The following is a 21,402-nucleotide window of genomic DNA, read 5'->3' as shown; positions in this document are numbered from 1 at the left end:
GGTTAGTCGGTACTTGGCCTAGATGCCTGGACATCCCACCTTTTCAACATGCTTGGATGTCAATTGTGTCTAAATAAACTTGAGTGATATTTAGGTGATTGTCAGCTGCAATTGTCTCTCAATTGACTGTTAAAAAAAATAATTAAATTGACTGTTGAAATTGTAATTACAATCGTGGGCAGTTTTTGGCACAAGCTGTGACTTTCCCCTGCAACAGATTATGTGACCCGTTTAGCCAGGAAGTGAAATGACACGTTAATACACCCATTACAGTTCAAATCCGTAGATTAATGCATCCTAATCCAGTATGATCCACACTGGGCCACAATTATCAGAATAATGTCTAGTAGAAGTATGGAGGATGGTGTAAACATGTATCACAGGCTTGAGTGACTGAGGTAGAACAAAGACATATGGATGGCTCACTTTTACTCATCTTAGATGCACACAGGCGAAAACAAACTCACCGCAGCCACAGCTCCAGCATTGTCTGGTTGCCTGGTAACTGCCGGCGTGGCGTGGGGCCGTGGGAGGGGGAGGAGATGGGGGGAGGTGATGCTGCTCTGATTTCAGCTGAATCGAGGCAGTGAGGGAGAGCCCCCCCCTCCCGGTCCATCCACATAGGACTCTATTGAACAATAGAGCAGTGCCAATGGGCCTGAGGCAGTCAGACGAGCCCTTGTTCAGGGTCACACAGTGTTCAGCCCACAGGCCTCCTTGACTAATTAACTTACAGCCAACATGTCGTTAGGACATCTGATGCTGCATCCATCACTTGCACATCCCAAGAATTTACGTTTACGCAAGGTGTGCCCTGGCAACCGGCCATGTTCCTGCATTCAAAAGACAAGCAAAAGAGGATGGCTGTGTGTGAGCTACCACACGTGCTGGGCCCAGCTTGAGCAGAGAAAACAGAACTGAACTACTGCACTTGGTGGGCCAAAGCTGCAACACGGCAATGTGAAAGCTGAGAATCCAGCCACATGGAGAGCCAGCTCCTCCAATCACTGCCCCAGACTGTCAATCTGGTGGCCTTCACAGTAGGTGGCAATGATGATCAAAAATGGAACTTGTCAACTGTGACAAAAATCCAAAATTGTGTGGAAAATCATGTTGCCATTTCTCAACAAAAGGCTGCATTTGTGATTCAAGCAAATACAGTGGTTCTATAACACAATATCAACAGAAGTAACAAGAACAGGTTTTTATTAATATTTTGTAATACCATATATAATGCAATTGCATATCTTTGGCGAAAATAAATCTTATAAACATTTTATCAACAGAGGTTAGCATACAAAAACCAAAAGGTTGTGTCATTCAACAGACATGGCAGATAACTGACACAAACTGATACTGGGTTGGCAGCTTTGTCAAATGCAACAAAATGTACATCATCATCATCAAACCCAAAGTGACTGCAGAACTGTGAGATACACAAAATAATAAAATCGTGAAGGCTGTTGAGTAACAAAGTGGTTGTGTGTATTTTGTTTGATGAATTTGCTGATTATGAGTCAACAATAAATTGACAACCTTTTTGTGCAAGTGCTACTGTCATAAAAGGGCACAGCTTATGCCTTTTTCAATTTCAATAACTTTACTAAGCAGCAGCCTTTTTAACCGAGTTTCAGATTTTAGCATCAATATTTCTACATCCAACAGGATGCATTAGTGGCAGTTTTCTTGTATAAAATGTTGGGATAATCCTTTTACTAGTCATAATACCAAACACAAATCTTACAAAAACAAATGTAAAAATGATCAAATTATCTTTCAACAAGACTACAGTACACAGGGAAAGCATCCATCTAAAATTTGATACCCCAGCTGTATATCCATTTGGCAACAAAAGGATTCAGGATAAAGTGTTAATCAACTGTTCTCTATCAAGTTCAAGAAAAAGCAAAACAAACAACATAAAAACCTGGCAGTCATGGATAAAATTAAATATAAACAACATTGGCAAAATACTTGATCACTATCATCATAGCGAAGGAAAAGGCGTATTGCTGAAAAATAAAAACATGGAGAGGAATATTGTATGTGCCTTGTTATAAGCTTTAACAATAGAGTTTGCATTTAATAATCCCATAAATTAATGTCATAAATAAAATAAAAGATGATTAACGAACATTCAATTTGTTCTTTTTCACAGCTAAACAAGACCAGTGTATGTGAGAATTATTAACAGCCGCAGCATTCAGCTCCAAATCTATCGCCACATAAAAGAAACCAACGAAAAATTGGTTAAAGTCACAGCTCTGAGCAGAGTCCTTCTCTCCCATTTCCTGTTTAAATAATTCAAATAAAAAAACTAGGCCATTGTTTGTCTCACAACAACACAGCGATGGCAGGAACTACAGTGACGATGGAACTTTGAACTTTTACATCAGTGGCACAAGGAAAAAAATGGCACCATTCATGCTATAACATTGTGGTTTGTATCTATTTTTGACCCAAGGGGAAGAAGCGCTGTGTGCATTTCATTGTGATACAGTTCAAACTCTACAGGTGTTGGCAACGCAAAATGAGGATTGTGGCATTTACTCGAGTGGCTTGCAACTTCCCCTCGGTGAACTGCATGCCATCACCTGACAATAAACACTCCATTTCACAGCTTGTGTTGAGAGCAAGCGCTTCCTTATTTTGTTTAAGGAGGAAGAGCACAGGCCAAACACTGCAGCACTGGACCAACTCAAACAACTCACAACTAGGGATGTCTAAAAAATAATGTAATCAAGCTATTGCCCAAAAAAACTAATCTAAATGTAGAGTACTTTTTTATCACGCTGCTTTTGTCACATTTTCTTTATTTTCTCTTTCAGAAGGTGCGATTTTGTAACGCTGGTCACAAACTTGAGGAAGATTTCTCTGTTGTTAGGTCATGATCTCAGTGACGTGGTGTTTTCTCTCACAATAATACATAAAATAACATGTGGCATCCCAACTCACAGCTGTCTTGTGGCTCAGGGTGAGTATGTTTAAGCTCTGGTCAGGATGACTTATGATTGCAAAATTAAACAAGCAGAGGTCTAGGCTTTCCAAGAGCATCTAGTTTTGGGCAATTCTTTTCCATTTTGTGTATAGTTTTAGACTAGCCTTAGGAGCTATTCACTACACTTAAAAAAAAAAAAAAAAAAAAAAAACTGTTTAGTCCCGTCACACAGCTGTGAAAAGGCGGTATAATGCCAGAATACTTGACAAGCGTTTCAGATTTAGGCCTGGATCAACATGCAACACGCCGACACAAATAAACCCATGGAGGATAGATCACCTATGTCTGAACATCTGGCAGTGGCACAGATGTTGCAGAGTCTCTCACTAAACATGTGGATGTACTGTATGCTTTGAGCTTGCCCAGTCAACAACACGGTGACAGACTATAAGTGGGTGAGCAAAAAATAATAATTAAATGTTTAAACAGCACTGTGATGGTCACATAAGACTGAGTGGAGTAGAAGAGCTGACTTTGCAAAACAATTTGGCAGTGGCAAAGTAATACCAAGTCTAATTCGGACTTGTGCTAACAATAATACTACTCCATTCATTCTCTGCAATGTTAAATAAACTAAAATACTCAATATGCCACCAGAGTATAATGAAAAAGTAAATGATGTGGATAGTAATTATTGCATCTCTCCTGCGAGGATTAAAAGGAAAAGGTCAAAACGTTCAAAAAGTTCAAAAACAGTGGCATCTTTAGCACAAAAAGGAGAAACTGCTCACACCAGAGGTTAGGTTTTGTCTGTTACAAACATGCACTCATTCGCTTCTTAAATAGATTCACTTGGAAGAGGATACAGGTTTTGAGGAGGAAGCATGCAACGCTTTGACTTAGAAAAAGTCCCATTTTCTTGTCTTTTGAATCACCATAGTTGTCCATCAGAAGCAGGCAGGTCATTTTGGATAGGTTTCTCCAGTGCCCCAACACTCACCCCCCATTGAAGTTCGCCCCGAGTTACAAAAGTCTTAATATGGCTTTGCTCTCCTGTGTGAACTGTGATACTATTGCCATTTGAAGGTGTTGGACAGGGTTATCCCAAACAAAACAGAGGTTGAAAATGGCAGGTGAGCGATCAGATAAGGAGAAGGAGGCACAACGGGACAGGGGGCAGAGGTCAGGGGTCACACAGGAGGTGAAGTCTGATGGAGGTTTAGAAAAAAAGAGAAGAAAATCTTCATTTCCGATGATGTTTTGTGCTCTTGCGTTTGGAACCCTCTGTGCAGCTGCGGATCCCGGCCAAGTGCAGCAACGAGCCGGCGGCCTCCTTCAGCTCGTCGTCCAGCTCCACCTTGATCTCGTGACGGGCCCGTTTGCTGATGGGCCACTTGATGGAGGCCGGGCGGCGCAGGGGCAGCTGCGCTCCTTTCTCGTCCCACAGATCTATGTCCTCTTCGCTGTGGAAACCCTCGCTGCCGGCGCGGACCGACTGGGCGCGCTCACAACCCTCTTCGTCTAGAGAGGACAGCGATGAGGAGGAGGAGCGGGACGAGCAGCGCTGAAGAGCCATGCTGCTGTAATTATGGTCCTGCTTTGGGTCACTGCTCACCAGCACCGAGTCCGGACGGGACAGGTCCAGGGGGACATCAGAGTTACCTGCGGGAAGAGAGTTACATGATGAACTAACGGCTACAGGGACACTTCTCTGTGTCTTCTCTGTGACACTCTTGGCTTACTATAAAATCTAACTTTTAATGTACGTCTGCAAAGCATTAGATTTGAGTAATATTAGTTGGTTAAGTCCACTTGGCTAGACAAATTGTATCCATGAACAGGAAGCAATCACTGGAATATTATTTGTTGAGAAAATGATAGTTGAAGTTAAATAGAAAGAAAAGGGGTTAGTAATATGCAAAGATGCAGTTCATACTTCCTGCGCCCAATTTGTGCATCAATATCAGACTAAACATGGAAAACCAAACAGATTTCGTAAGAGCTGTTAACTTAATAACTAGCCCACATTAGTACGGCAGTAAAACCTCAAAGGCAATGATCTTGAAATCTATTGATTCAAGACTCGTCCTCCGTTGGGGCACATAAGACGTCATAAATCAGAGCACAGACAGAAAAAGCGGATATTTAAGCGATGAAACAGTGAACACAAAGTACAGGTGAGCGTATGGCTGCTGGGGTGTTCCTTACATGTGTCAACGTGGTGCCCTGGGGCAGAGTTTAAGAGCATCATGGCAGTGGCAGCGTCAATGTCAGACTCTGGAAGAGGAGAGAACATGCACCATGGTCAGTCAATGAGGGGCCGCGGGAACTAATGTGAAAACCAATTATTATTATTATTATTATTATATTAATATTATTATTATATTAATATTATTATTATTATTATTTTTATTATTATTATTATTATTATTATTATTATTATTATTATTATTATTATTATTATTATTATTATTATTATTATTATTATTATTATTATTATTAGAGCTAATGAGGATACAGGCACACTTTGGATCGATTTAAATAACTAATACTTTTCTTTAAAATGTGTGGGAATTTATACATTGTTGTTGTTGTTGTTATTATCTATTTATTATCATTATTATTTACAATTTTGAATATTTAAACTGTATTAAGTGCAAATTAACTTTTGAAATGATTAATATTAATACCAATCATAATACTACAAATAATACCAATACTACTACTAAAAATAATAATAATCAATTGGTGTACAAATCATTTATTGCTTTTTACTAGAAGGAGATTTTTTTCTGATGACAACCTATATTTTTCTACCTATATTTTACAAAACACTAATGCTAAGTGTGCATCTGCTGCCTTCAGAGCTGACAAAGTGTCTGGGAGCCTGGTATAGCTTCACTTCTGGGGCTCTAAATTATTAATGATTACAGTGAGACTGAGTGCTCCGGCGAAAACCTCTGCCTGTCGTCAAGGTTACAAATCCAAGAGGCAGAGGCTGAGGAGGCTGCTCTCTCTCCCCTCTGTGATGGTCTACTACATGAGGCATCGATGACTTGAAATAAAGCAACATACCAATCAAAACCAAGGCCACAAAGATGTTGAATGCGCTGTGGTTGAATTATGACCAGGCAACACAATCAAATACTCCACCAAACACAAAGCAAAAAATATTGAACAGCCAGTGTGTAGAGAAGAATAAAATGATGGTTGATTCTCACCTTTAAATGAGCAGCTTTGTAGAAGGAGATGACGAGGTGGTGAGGAGGCACTGAGAGAGGCAAGAGAAAAAGAGTTTACAGTTAAATTGAGGTCTGCTGCTGCTGCGTTTAGTCATTTCCTTTCATGGGTTGCCACGGTGAATTATCTGCTTTGATTTGTCCCCATCCTCTGCATCCTCGATACAGGCAAAACTCAAGCCTTTTTATGTTTTTTCACATACATAAATAGCTCCTGCTCCTAATTGTAGCTACCACTTTAGTCCTGCTTTCAGTCTTGTTCTCAATAAAAAGAGAATATTCAATAGTAGGAGTGAGCAATATTGAAAAAAAAAAAAACTTTATTCCTTTTTAAAAAAAAAAATTGTATATTGAAGTTTTTTACAAACATTGATGTTTGATGTGTCTTTTGAAAAATAATTTTAAAAGTTTTAATTAAAGACAATATATATTCTAATTTTGCACATCTCTAAAAACAACATTTGTGATATTTTCCATTATTTGTATTGAACACTAAAAACAATGTATCAATCCATAAATAGAAGAGACCATTGCCAAAAATTCCTCCCCATAGTTTAAAAACAACTGGAAAACACACATTGTATTATAACAAACCTGTTAAAAGTAACTGTAATTTATTTATATTAAAATAGTCTCTCTGAAAGCTATGGGAAAGACCGCATCAACTAAATGATCAAATTTTTATTCAGTACCATTGGCTACACATAGACTAGCCAAAAAAAACATAAACAGAACACAAACAGGCCAGCTGTGATTCCCTTAAAGTGTTCACATACGTCTTGAGTCCAAAAGCATGTATTTGTTATGACAAGTGCCTCCCTCAAAGCCTCTCAAAGAAACGTGACACTAATTCAGAGTAGCACATGACTCTTTTCCTCATAAAAAAGGTCAATGTCTAACGAAGAGCTTTTATTGGACAGTCACTCGACAGGGCTTTCTTCCAACAGCCCTCGTTGAGCCGCTTTACTGGTCATAATTACGATTGAACTAGTAAAAAGCATGTATATGAGTTACATTGCCAGTGCGGCGACTAGACCACAGTATCTGGAGGTTCACCTGGGCGGGGAGGCAGGAGGTGTGCAGAAGGCATGTGCGGCTGGGAAGTGCTGCTTCTTCAGGGCTTGGATCAGGTTTGGGCGGTACTCTGGATCAACGCACCACAGAGAGCCTTTGCCGTTGGCCTGGAGGGAAACAGTCACACATGCTTTTCAGTTCATTATGGTGTAAATGTCACACAGCGTCGAGCATTTGAGCACAGTTAAAACATCAAGATCTGCGTCTCCTTATACAATAGAGGGGTTGTGAAAAGTATAGAAAACCAGAAACGATTGGATTCTAAAACAAAACTAGTATTGAAACTAAATACTCAAAAAACTGCACAAAAATGGGACAAAATGTGAACAGTTTTGAGATATATAAGTACATTTTTGGAGGAACATAATGCCAATCTATCAGTTGTTGAGGATGGCTTAATTATACAAGGAGAGTTCTAATTAGATAATATTGTGAATGTTGTTATAGGGAGAATCCAAAAAATATAAATGTTCTAATATAAGTGACCCCGGAACAAAAAATACTCCTGACTAAGGATGTCACGATATCAGATTTGAGTGTTTCCATTATTGGGAGAAAAAACATCACATCAATTATTCATGATTATTGGAGATTCTGACCAAATAATAATGAAATTATAAATTTTCTTTCATTCCCGTGATCTAACATGTTACTTATTCCTCAAGTTCATAAGCAGCTTTACAAAATTTAACTTTCTGAAATACAATTAAGTTAAATGTGACAAAAACTGCCAGATAAAATACGTTATTTACATTTAAGCTGTATTTTTGAGCTGTATATTGAAAAAAATGCTTCTAAAAGTGTCACGATTATTATTTTTTGGTTCATACGATTATATTGTGACCTGAATAATCATGATTATCGATTAACCTAATAACCTTGACATTAGAATACCATTGTAACGTTTTCCACCAGCCTCCACTGGACCAGAGAAGTGATGAAAAATTAAAATGTGACTGTTGCATTCCTCAACAAAGGAACAAAAGGCGGAAACTGTGACGCCTCAGCCCTCACAGCGAGGACTCATTTGTTGTTATTGTGCGGGAGTGTGTTAACTGTCACTTTATCTGATGGCAGAAGACGACTGATGCCCAGTGAGGGAGACGAGAACGTGGATGGAGGAGGAGAGAAGTAACCTTGACTCAGATTACCCACAAGCCCCTGATGCAGGAAAGAGGAAACGTCGCCATGGCAACGCAAACCACCAGCCAGTGTCATGTGAAACTGTTTTCTCGGCTCATGTCAGGCCCATGCTGTGCACCTGCATGCTGCTGCTGGGCCTGGCTGAGTGCTAACTGTCGTCCGCCCAAACAGAGGCAGAGAACCAGGTCTGAGGAGGGGCACAGGTCCAAACTCACTACAGCGCCAATATGGACGCCATCAGGGCACCGCGGGGACAAGGGTGAGTCATGCACAACTCACATGTGGAGTCAAGTTTCACTTTGGTTTGAGCAAGAAAAAAATAGAGGTAAATATCAACATGCACCTTTCCCAAATGTGTACACCAAGCTAAGAAAAAATGCTCGAAAATGAAATCTTGCTAGTTAATTCAAGATGTGATTCAGTTTGATTCAAGATGCAGTTTGAATATTTGTTTTACTTTGAGACGAATCTATTAATCTATGTTACTTTAGAATATTTTATACCTTGAGTCGTCTTAGTTTAGACCTGTTTTAGACCTGGTTTATATCTGGTGGTACTCAGAAAGCCACATATTATCTTTGGGGGTATAGTTTGAGAAATACAGTTTGATCTCAGACAATTAATGTCTTGCCCTATTAGTCACCTCAATTTTGCCCTTTAAATTTTTCCATTGTTGATTTGGTTTGAAATAGTTGTAAACCATAAACAACTTCTAAAAAAAATTCTGTGAATATTTCTTTAACACTTAATGTCTCGACTCGATTGACACTAGATTGAAATAAATTGACTTGCCAAAACACTACTTTGTGGAGATGATTAAAGACATATATATTCCAAATTGAAATACCATGACTCCTCTTTTAGGACAGTGAGACACAGTTACAAAGTCTTTCACTCAACACTTGTTTCTTGCTTTGTTGTGTCTAAGGAGTCTGAAGTGAAGTGATGCCTCTCTCGGTCGGCTCTAGAGTTACAGTGGCTGGTGCTTGTGCTGTGGGAGATAAAGTACTATCACAGTGCTGCGTGTGCACTTCCTCTGACGAAGACTGTGACCTTGCCTGGATGCCAGTGTTATCGGCGCACAGTCAGAGGTTTAGACACCGTCACATGAGCCCCACTGCAGGGCCACAATGCGGATCTGTTTCTCTGCACAGAACAGATATATTTTGGCCCGGTGACATTTTTACAACTCAGTGTAATCCGGATGCTCCAAGAGGAGTTAGGGTTCCTCAAATTGCAGCATAGGCATTAATGATGGTATACGGGCAAATTTCAAGTCATGGTTTGGCATACCGTAATTACTTTCGGTCTTCTAGCACTGGTACTGGAAACATTGTTGACGTCCCATGCACATGATCTATTTCATTTTAGTTCTATAAAAAGAGGCTAATTCAGTACTGCCCGGTGGTTGAGTAGTTAAGGCACAGCACACGTATGCCAGGCCCCAATGTGCAGCCGGTTGCAATGTCGTGAGTTTGAATCCCGACAACTTACTGCATGTCCTCCCCCCTCTCTCATCCCCCATTTCACACTTTCCTGCCTAATGAAGCCTACGGGCCACAAAATCTTTAAAAAATCATGTCATTGTAGGAACTGAAAGAGGGGTAGATCTCTGGAACAGTACCACCCTCTTCCACTTTCAAAAGAAGTTTAAATGTATAACTCAGCAGATTATGAGAGTGACATCTGTTATTGTACAGTTTCCTTTTGCTTTCTACAAATTCGTCCATGTCATAATGTCCAAATATACCTGTGACCAGATACAAATAATGGTATCATCTTAACTCTGAATATCAGGCCTGGCTTTTCTGTGGAACTCTCAGTACAGTTTATACCCAGTTAAGTGCTAGTTTTCTGCTTTTGTCCTTGTGTTTTATGACCAGTATTTTGAGACACACCATCATAGAACATACACAGCTTGTACCTACCTTTCCTAAACTCCGATCGACCTTGCGGAAGCATTTGTTCAGGGACAGGTTGTGACGCACAGAGTTCTTCCAGCCAGTCGGCGCGTTGGAGAAGTACGGGAAGTGCTCCAGGATCCAGCCGTAGATGTCTTTCACTGGGAGGGACTTTCGGGGAGACTGCTCGATGGCCATGTAGATGAGGAGCGAAAAAGAAAAGGGCGGCTTTGATTTGACCGCGTGTCCTACTCTGTCGTGCGGAGGGCTGCTGGAGGGACCCTGGTCCGGCCCGTAGTCCCCCTCTATGTCGAGCAGTGGGCTGGCGCTGGGCTGAGCTTCCGGTCCTCCCAGTGTGAAGTTCTGCAGAAGGTTTTCGTGGAGCCAGTTAAGGTTCGTGAGTTCCTCGTCCCCTTCGGCTCGGTCCACGCTGGTCGCTAACGGACTCGCCGCACACTCCGCTTCTGGCAGGGTCCCCATCCCGCACACACCTCTCAATCCTGTCCGCTCCTCTGGCATACCCGGGATCTCGGATTTTTTATCTGGTGACATCCCAATGATTGGACCCATTAAAACAAAGAGGTCTGAAAGAAAAGGAATACAAGGTTTTAGAGTCAGAAGTAGTGCTGTCACAATACTAATCTATCTAACTCGATTCTATACCAAGAAACAGCTTCAGTACACATTACTAATTCATCTACCTCAATGATAACAAACATGTTCCTTTTTTAGACGATAAACCAACCATTTAAAAAAAAAACTAGTGTTATTGTATAATAGTACTTTATTTATGTTACCATGTGGTCTTATACTCGTTCTGATAGAGCTCAAGATCATTCTAAAATTGGTCAGGAAAAGTCACATTTTGTCTTGTTTATGATTTTTTTTTAATTCATAAACTTTTTAATTTAAAATGTTTAAATTTCAATACTTGCTCGAATGAGTATCTAGTTTTGATACAAGTTTTAGTATCAATTAGTATTTGACCGATGAGCCTTTTGACAATTTCAGTCAGAAATAATAAATAATTATGCTTTTCTTGTACAAAATATATTAATTACGTAGATAGAAAATGAGAGAACTAGTATCACATGGGAAATAAATCACTCCAACTAGAGCTAGGCCATAAGATATCGTTCAAGATATGTCATCATTTGCTTTGGGGGCAATATGGAATTTGGAACATTGCAATCAAATTCCTGACTGTGGAAGCTCTGCAGAGCCTAAACACTCTAATGACTGGGAAAGACAGCAAGGAATGGATTTTGATCCCAAGACAAGAAATTGATCAAGACGCATTTATAATAGTAAATCATTTATCAAATACAAAATCATAAAGTGATACATAAAAAAATCATATTGTGATTCTATTTCAATAATGAGCCCTTTCTTAATAATTCAATAATGAGCCCTTTGCAATTACTGTCGTGATCACATACAATGGTATTTATGTATTTATTTATTCATTTGTCTATGGGAGTTTTTATTTATTCATAGGAGATCTTCTACTGAAAGTGTTTTTCAGACTTCCTATAAGTGATCTGTTCTGTTCTTCTGGATCTACTTCTGTATCTACCTGCGTTGCACCAATGAAATTTCCCCATGTGGGACAATAAAGGAATATCTTATCTTATCTTTCTAATGTATGCATTATCCAGCAGGAGCACTAAAGCATAACTGCATTAAACTGACTGGATGCGACATATTGGAATGATGTGCTCTTCTAAGTGTTGACCTTGTTTTTTAGGTCTCCCCTGGGTCCGCCCCCTGCAGCAGTGTCTGTCTGCTTCCGTTGCACTCGCTGGCCCTCTCTCTGCTCCATGCTTGTGATGGCAAGAGGCTCTCACTCGCAGCTCTTAACTCCAGTTGAGGACGTCTCAAGCTACTGCTCCGACTTAAGGCTGCACTCCTTGACGCCCACCTCATTTGGGCCTCAGCTGCTCTTGTTAAACGAGCATGAAACCGTTATCAGCTCTTATGGGCTGATCTGCATTCAGTCCGGATCAGGTCTCAATTTGTCACAAGCCAGATTAAGTGGTGGTGAAGTATAGGGAGCAAGCTTGAGAGTTGTCTGTCATTTAGAAGCACTCAAAATGCATCCGTCAGGTGTCAGTGACTAATCCCACCCAAGAGTTCTTAATCTGAGGCTTATGACACTTCTGTAAAAGGTCATATCTTATGAAGTAGTACCTGTATTTATTTCCCAAAGTTGCAGGCAAAGCACAGAGGAACATTTTATCCCCCAATATTGACCAAAATTAATATATCATTATATTGTATACCAATTACTATATTCACACAATATTATGTCAGTCCAACAGAAAAGTGTTAAAACATGTCTTTTTAACATACTAGTTAATCCACCATTACTCTTTTGAAAGTTTACGACACAACTTTTTTCATTTTATTTGTAACCAGCTCTTTTTGTAGATTTTCCCCTACAAAAGGATATACTCGATATTAAAATATAGAGTATCTATAAAACAACATTCACCATATTATCTACATTTTGATATTTCAGCCCACCTCTACAATACGCTATCTTTAAAGTGCCCTAACTTAACTTGTCTTCATGGGGATGTTATTGCTTTGCCATAAATGTGCACAGCATGGCATCAAACCCTTGCATCATAAAGTTACGGGTGAGTTTATTGCTTAAAATGACTGCATTCTTACCCAGATCTGACCTGTAACCCGGCCTGTTGCCGCCACCCGCTTCTCTCCCAAAAACAACCCATGTGAAGAGCTTTCCAGGAAGAAAAAAAAAGCATGGAAATTTAGCAGAATTTTCAAAGTCAAGACCAAATTTAATACCTGCGCAAAAATCGAAATAGTCATCAGAGCAAGGTGGACACGAAGTTTGTAAAAAATTGTCAATGAGAGCGATGCCATGGTTTTGGTTTGAAAGGCCCGGAAGCGCAAAAGCATCTCTTCTTCATCTCGCCTCACAACAAGATTTAAGTCCCGGGCGTCACCATGACAACCACGCTGTCACTTCAATTAGGAGCAAAAATCCCATAAACACGAGTCAATGAGCAAATGCGTAATCCACACTGGCTCCCTCTGCCCACTGCTCTGTCCCACTGCAGGAGAGTTAGCCCAGGCTGAGGTGGTCTAAGATGTCTTAAGTCTTGGCTTCGGGGCTACAACTAAAATACCAGCGCCAACTGAATAGGCATACATTTTCATTGGATGATAAGATAAGAAGTGGGTCATACTCTAGGGTGTTTGCACAATGGGTGAGGACAGGAGAGGGAGGGCATTCAAATCTGTTTGTCAAAGCCACTCACAGCGGATGAAAGAAAAAGCAGCCTTTATGTTGACCTAAGTGATTATTATAAGTCTCCAAAGAAAGAGTAAAATGCGTTGTCAATATTGCGTAGGCTGGACTTGTTACTATAGACTTAAGAAAATACTAGGGCTGCAACAACGTCATGTTAGAAGTCAACTGTCAGCATTTTTTTTCTATTGTACAACAAGATTTTTCTTTCTTTCTTTCTTTTATAATTTTTTTTACAGATAATTCCAGCCCTGGAAAATACCCTTCATCACAAGCTGTGTGAAAATTACAAGCAAATCTGATAGAGGGGAGATGCCAGAGGAAATATGAGTTTTTTTTAAAAAGCAAAAAAAGAGACAGAGGAAGAGGAAGAGGAAGAGAGTTAGGTAAGCGAGGCTAGTTACATGTCAGCCTCGAATGAATCACAGCTCTAAGCAAAGTAGAGCAAACGGACATGTCAGGCTGCGACACAACTGCCCAGCTCTGTTAAAGGAAGAGACAGACCCCAAAAATAAAAAGGTGCAAATTAAATAAATGAAGATTGTCTTGGCAAGCAAAAATGTTTCACAAATGGTTGTCCTGGACCCAAATGAATGTCTGAATACAATTATTTTCAATGTATTTAAAAGTTGTTGTTACAGGCTATGATGCCGTGTTTGATATTAAAAGGGCTTTGAATTTGATTGTTTACTGTGTAAGTTACTTTCAAACTACTTTGTCCCTGACTGTATTGTCATGGATTAATAGGCTTGAATTTAATTAATGATCTCAATTCCCAAAGCCAGTTGTGGAGCATAGCAGTGGTCTAGAACCATGTTGAAGTAGATGCATTGTGGCTGCCTGAGGTTTGTTTGATTTGAAGGTGTGTCAAACTGAAGCCAACGGCAGCTATCAACATGACTAGCCTTTCGTATTTTGAATGGCTACTTGTAAGCTTTGGCTGTTTTGTGATCCCCAACCGATTCTGTGGCCTGGGCAGCAGTTGTGTGGGCACACTGATTAACCCTTCAGCCTCGGTCTGTCTCCACAGCCCTGAACTCTCGGCTGAGTCCTCGGGTGCTGGAGAGTGCTTCTCCCTCTTCTGAGTTGCTCCTTTCGCACTCTGCCATTTGAATACCAACAAGGGCAAGGCAAGGCACAAGAAAAGTGGTGTTTCAACCAGCCAAAAAGCAGGAACCAAGACGCAGCTGGTCAGTTGATGTTGTGAAGATTAGAGATGATTGAAGGGAAATGGACTCTACAATACAAGTGCAGTAGATGGAGAGGGTAAAGGGGTGATGGTGAGTTAATGGGCCAGACATGTGCCTGTTGACTTCAGCTCGGCCTTGAAACACACCAAAGCTGCAGCAGTGCTGACCTGCAATGGCTCATCTGCAAGTTAAAATAGCCTCATCATATTCATGTGCCAACAGCAGGTGCCAAAGCACATTTATTCTCCTTTTCAAACTGCTCTTTTTTATCCTGTTAAGCACTTAGCCTGATGAAAAAACACACAAAGACATATGGAGATAGCTGCAAGTGGCGAATCAAGCTGTTGATGTGTCGAATATGTTCAGCGGATGTAAAGAAGACAAGTGCATCATCTAAATCAAGAGCTTCCATGATGTTTTTTCTGTATCTCGCTCTTGATCGGACTCAGTTGCCACGGCAGCCAGTGTTGTAAGGGAAGCAATTGTGCTCATGTCTGTGCATGAAGAGAGCGCTAATGTGGAGGGATCAATACAGGCGGAAAGTGCTGAGGCCAGCAGTCTACCACCGCTGTTCTTCACAAACCTGTCTGACAAAGGCCACAGCCAACCTGGACGTCATACAGTGTTACCGGCCACAAAAGAAGCCTATAATATAAACTTAACAAACCTGTTAAGTGGCGGTTTCAAGCCCCGACAACTTATGTCATAATTCTGGACCTGAAACTTAAGACTGTAACAAAGGTGTATTCCCATATATATTACCACACACCCTGTTTACAATGGAATATCCCGGCTTACACAAACCAGTTAGACCTCTGTAATAGATACAAAGGTGTGTTGCAAACCTCATCGCAAGGCTGCAATTTGAAACCATAACTGATATTTAGATGCACTGGCGGTGGCTCTAAAAATGTGAATGGGACAAAGGGGAGGGGCAAGCGAGAACAGAAGAGAGATAGTGTTGCATTTTATGTTTTTGTCAATTTTGTCACAATACAACGTGCCCGTCATCTTGAAGGCAAAAAGAAAACATTCAAGTGAATTGCTCTGTGAGGTAGGGATAAAAGCTTTCTAGTGGCACCAGACTCTGCTTGTACAAAGAAGTGGTTGTTTTTTTTCCTCAAGTCCTGTCTCTATAGTGCTCAGTATTCACCTCACAGTTGCTAACTGTGGATCAGGAGGGAAGGAAACACCTCCAGCCTGTGGAGGAAGTTCATTTTCAGAAAACAAATTCAGAGTTCACATAGAGAGAGGCCCACACTGTCCTCAACATTGCACTCGACTAGGGGCAGGCCAAAAGGCAGCAGCCATATTTACTTTGACTTCCATGAATCTGGTAAACAATGTTGACAAACAACAAACTAATAATTGAATGTACTCCATGGTGGTTTGGCCAATCAGACACTGGGGAAACAAGCACAGGACAATAGTTACTGATTCAAACGCTTGTCAAATACAGAGGTCTGTCTGTTTGCGGGAGAGGCCTTCCAAAGTACACCACCACACCAGCAGACAGAAACCTTATCTCTCAGGTCATGTGCCTGTATGCAGTGTACTAATACTCGGCACCAATCACCTCACGCCACAACACTACATTCTTGTAACCATACTTTAACTACAGCTGAGCTGATCACTTATTCAGACTTGAGTACAAAGGTTTTACATTTCCTATAATTCTATCATGTGATCAAGCGATGATCATCTACTGATGTTTGTGCTGCCAGTGCGCCTTTGGTCCATGCCGTTTGAATGTTTAAATTTGACCACTCTGTGATGGATTAATTAATTACAGAAAATATTTATCATTTTCACACAAGATGATCAGTCACTGGCTGTTGTCATAGTGCCATCGATTAAATAAATCGTGTTAATTCAACCAGGGGCAACAAGACAAAGGGCCATTGTGACGCGGCCTACAGCCGCACGTTCCTCCTCACTTTCTTTCAGTCAAGACAACGTCCACATCACTGATGCTCCAGTGGGCGGAGCTTGAGCCAACTGTGACATATTAGGAAATTAGGTTAGTCAGCGTCAGAGAAGTGAAGAGTAAGAAAATACCCAAATGTACAACTAGAGTACAAGGCAGTTGTATGAGAATTACTTGAACATTAAGGACAAAGAAAATAATACTTCAGATTACTTCTTGTCCACATAAAGTGTTGCATCAGGAAGAGCTTTCCATGTAATGTGTGAAAGTGTAGAAGAAAATGGAAAATGAAAGGAAATACCATCAGCATATGTTCATCCCAAATTTCAATCAATAATGTCTTGAAGCCCTATAGATGACCACAATGCTGAGTGAACCACTGAAGGAGTGGAGATGTGGCCAAGAAAAAATGCAACTATAATTTTACAACATAAATGAATTTGGAAAAGACAAACAACACCAGTTCTATGGGTGACAGTGACATTCATAATTTAATTCAAATCTCCTAATGTCAGCCATCATACAATACATCCACTGATCCAACAATTGAGTTAGTGAAATCACTGTGTTTCACATGACCTGGTAATTATGAGGCTCTTAGGAAACAGTTATAGAGCTTAGAGCAGGAGCTGCAGAGACCTGTGCAGGTTTAGACGGGTTAAGCAAACCCAGACTTTGTGCCACATGGGTCAGTCTTTGTAAGGGGTTTAAAGTGCTATACCAAAGAACATGGTGGAATTCAGGGACAACCTTTCGTTTAGTCTGGGTCAGAGTACACAGTTCAGTGATAAGGCTGATTACGTTGCAGCACCACCATTTTGAAAAGGCCTGTAGTACTTTGAGACAAGGCAACAACTACAGCAAAGATGAACAACTCCTTCCAATTTAATATTGTATCACATTTACACTTTTATTTGATCACAAGAGTTTACCGAGGTGTAAAACAAAGTGTGACTTCTACTGGGGCGCTCTATTTTTCCATACTATCATACCAAGACGTTGAAGAAAATCCCCTTCTACATTCAATACTGTGTTAAGAATAACATAATACAACTCTTTTGGGGATCTGGTTAAGATAATAAAATTATACAGTTTTACACGGCAATGGTCAACACATGCTGATTCCTTAGTTACTACAGCCATTTCACAATAGCAATAACACCATCACTGTGTTACGACAATCTTATTTATAGAAATGAATGTCTGTAAAGTTAGCGCTGGTCTATTCCTGGTAAGGGCCCATGAGTACGTTGGCTGCGTACAGTGATACAGACAGGCTCGGGCACCAAAGCCAACAGATGGACTTAAAAGCATAACCGTGGCAATGTGGCAAAGACATAATGGCTGAACGACAACATCTGTCTTTTTTCTGGACATCTCTCTTAATCTGTTGCCTTTGTCCAACCATAAGGCTCTAGCAACTGTAACGCTAAAACGTGTGCAATGTCAGTTTACGTGGGGGCAAAAACACTTAAAAATACATTACAGGACACTTGATTTAGTATGTGGTCTGTTCAGGTCAGTGAATGAGGGCTCAATGTACTTACAAGCCTTATATTACCCTCCTTACGTATCCATGGGTTTCAGAATGATGAGAAATTAGGACTGTTGCCATAGTGATAAACAATTTAAAATCAAATCAAATCAAATCAATTTATTTTTGTAAGGCCCAAAATCACAACAACAGTTGCCTCTGAGGGCCACAGGGAGAAATGACTCTTCTGAAACTCTTCGAAACAAAACGTGGCAAGTAACAGGAAGCTGAAAGCAATTCATCGGACAGCGTCGTATATATATGAATACTATAGATATATGTATTTCTCATAGCGTGACAATGTTTGTGGAGCTGTTTCTATCTGGAACAATCTTGTGATAATCCATTACATCATGTGCTTAGCTTCGCCAGTAGCATCCCAACCTCTGGTACATCATATATCATAAAACATTCATCCATTTAGCATTCACAGATGCAAAGGGATGAGGGTCCTAAGGAGAGGGAGACACCAGGAAAGAGTGGTCAAACATACAGCACGATCAAATACAGCATTACAGACAAACACACGTATATGTTGTAGTCCTTTCCATCGTGTGCTCCTTCACACTGGTCCCAATCCCATCCATCACAGCAGCAGCACAATGTGAAACACAAAGTTACACATTATGACGTGGACAATTACACAACACTTCTCGTCACATGGGGATTTACTTTCTTCTGGTCAACAACACATTTGTCTTGTTTATTTATTTAATATTTTTCCCCCGTTTCAATAAGTAAGTTGGGCAGACAGAAGCAGGAAAGTAAAAGTAGTGGCCGTGGCTCAGAACACACAGTGACGGTAAAATCAGCCTCCGCTAGCGCTCGTTAGCTTCGCGGCTCGAGAAACTCCCCGCGATACTTTGCTCCATTTAGTTAAAATACCACGCGACGACAGCCCTCAAAAGAACACAAAAGCTCTGCCCGGGGCTTCAGGTGGTTTTGTTTTGTTTTTTTGACACGGGGACAAACACGCAGAAGTAACGTTAACGCGAACTAGCCTGCCACATGCTGTCGCTCGCGCTGCCATGCTGCCGCCGCTGCCGCCGCCGCCGCTGCTCTAAGCAAAGTCACTTGACCACATTTACTTTTAGCTTGTTCGCGTCCCGATTAAAAATAGCTCCACGCAGACGAGCCGAACGGGGGTCGCATACTCACATTCATACGCTGCCCGCCGCGGTGCGAAGTGCGTAAAGAAAACGGGTCCGTCCGCAGTTTATTCAGATGTCTGTCTCGCACAATGTCAGAGATCAGATCAGCAGCTGCTTCCTCCATACACGCAGCGCGCAGATCACACAGCGCACGGCAACGCTACCAAACCCCTAGCCGTCGCCAAGGCAACAGGCCCACTTCAGCCAATCACAGCCCCTCCCCTCCTATCTCCCCTGGCAACTGCCGCAGCGCAGCTCTGTGACCGCGCACGCCATCCTGTTTTGCATCGAGTAAAAAATGTGCTTTCACTTTTATCGCAGCTGATTCAAACGGGGCCGAGGAGGAACTGTGTGGGAATGTTTGAGCGTGTTCAAAGTCTGCGTTTGTGGATTTAAGTGATCGTTCGGGGACCAACGGGAGTGATCAAACTGCATTAGGCGCTTGTAACTAGTGACACGTTGGGCTCCTCACAAACAGCTTGGGGCGGAGATAGGGGAAGTGTCACCACACCCAGTCACGTGACCATAGTGGACTTTCAAGTGGCCCCCGGGAGTTGTCCCTCATCCCGGGGGCACAACTTGACCCGTCACAATAAGTGTTGAAGTCTGAGTCATTGATACAACAAAGTATCATGATAAACAATAATAACCTACTGAAACTACTTTGAAACAGGATAATCCCAATGAACCCTTTACTAAATGTACAATATTGTTAAACAACTATTACAAAGCCAATGGAACATTTAGTAGTTAGTAAGTGTTCATAATAGACCCTATGAGTCACTTATTCGACCCTCTGCAGCTCAAATCTTATCTTAGTTCTACTACTAAGTTATACATAAACGCAATAACTTCTCCATTAGTGTAAAGAAACACATGTACACACAATACATTTTGAGCCCAATGAAAATATAGTTTCATCTACCATTTATTGAACAATAGGTTGATAGTCCTGGGATTCAACTTTGAGGACTTTTTTGTTAATTTATATGTAAACTGTCCTAATTTGTCATAATTCTGAAACCCATTGATAGTACTTATTTTGACCTTTCAGTAACCTACTTAAAAGAATGATGGTCAAATATTTCCTTAACAAACGCAGTCACAGCACAAATGTAGATTTGTAGAGTATTTGCCTGTGTTCCACTCTGTATCTATGGAGCAGCAAACCGTGACTTTGCACCAAACTGCAACTTTCACATCATGATGGTACCTTACTCATCTCCGCTACTCCATTTCATAAGCCTACACAAGAAGTAGCCCACTGTGGACTGCTCTATAGCCCTTCTCGTAGGTTTTTACTGTGTTTGAACTCAAAATGTCGGCTTGCCTTGTCGTTTAGTTTCCAAGCCGCTGTAGACTGGCAGCATACTTCTACATTGGTGATGATGCACGCCCTTGTTTTCCCACAACATTTAACTGGTCAAACAGGCTTAGCAGTGCTCTAATGGCAGTTTAGTGTCAGGGTGGATGTATGTCAGAGATAACGACATCAATACAACATACAAGCCTACTTTCATTTTACTTTACACAGTTATTTATATGGTATATTCAGATATTCAAATATTCTCTCTGAAGTGAACTTTTCATCCAGATTTGTATATATTTTTGGCATATCTAATTGTATTTATGTATTTTATTATGTTGATTTTATGTGGCTTATGTACTCTGTTAATATCTATCTAATTTATTTATTTTTGGGGCAACAAATGCAAACAAGCCTTTTCCCCTGGGGTCAATAAAGTGTATTTATCTTTAACCATACCGTAGTCTTGTTAAAATAGTGATGTATGATGATTGGGGGCCGTCCATTCATTTGTGCTGTTGAGCTTTGCCAGTGTTGCTGCAGCATCATATCCTTGCACACAGAGCTATTCTTAGGGCCAGAGAGTACGCGGCGTGGCCCATTTCTCCCTTTACCTATCTGTCCTGACATGATGAAGTTGCAAAGCTAACAAATGGGACAGAAGTGTACAAGATGCATTAATCACCAAGGAAACAACTGATTGAAGAGTCCATGAAATG

At 40.8% G+C, this 21,402-nt stretch overlaps 1 protein-coding gene across 2 annotated transcripts; it reads right to left on the bottom strand.

Moving 5' to 3' along the window:
* Positions 1–1,189: 1,189 nt before the first annotated feature.
* foxn2a (forkhead box N2a) lies at positions 1,190–19,553 on the bottom strand. Of its 2 annotated transcripts, XM_072437631.1 has the most exons (6): positions 19,385–19,549; positions 10,323–10,879; positions 7,234–7,358; positions 6,160–6,209; positions 5,147–5,215; positions 1,190–4,600 (listed from the first exon to the last, which is right to left on the bottom strand). In XM_072437631.1, exons 2-6 carry the CDS (start codon positions 10,863–10,865, stop codon positions 4,182–4,184), a joined length of 1,206 nt encoding a protein of 401 aa, XP_072293732.1. In that variant the 5' UTR covers positions 10,866–10,879; positions 19,385–19,549; the 3' UTR covers positions 1,190–4,181. The 2 variants fall into 2 exon arrangements, with proteins under 2 accessions (XP_072293732.1, XP_072293733.1); XM_072437632.1 differs by lacking the exon at positions 5,147–5,215 and having other exon boundaries at positions 19,385–19,553.
* Between the last annotated feature and the right edge of the window lie 1,849 nt (positions 19,554–21,402).

The sequence above is a fragment of the Eucyclogobius newberryi genome, unplaced genomic scaffold, assembly GCF_026437365.1.
Source record: "Eucyclogobius newberryi isolate DKJ021-1_F unplaced genomic scaffold, fEucNew1.0.hap1 SCAF_8, whole genome shotgun sequence".
NCBI lineage: Eukaryota > Metazoa > Chordata > Actinopteri > Gobiiformes > Gobiidae > Eucyclogobius > Eucyclogobius newberryi.
Note: the sequence above shows the minus strand (reverse complement) of the source record. Positions and strands in the feature narration are given on the sequence as shown.

Excerpts from the sequence above, each read along its gene's own strand:
- foxn2a (XM_072437631.1), bottom strand. The coding sequence starts at position 10,865 with ATGGGTCCAATCATTGGGATGTCACCAGATAAAAAATCCGAGATCCCG. Across the intron at positions 5,216-6,159 it reads ACAAAGCTGCTCATTTAAAG|AGTCTGACATTGACGCTGCC; the intron begins GTGAGAATCAAC and ends CTCCTCTTCCAG. Across the intron at positions 4,601-5,146 it reads AGGGCACCACGTTGACACAT|GTAACTCTGATGTCCCCCTG; the intron begins GTAAGGAACACC and ends CTCTTCCCGCAG.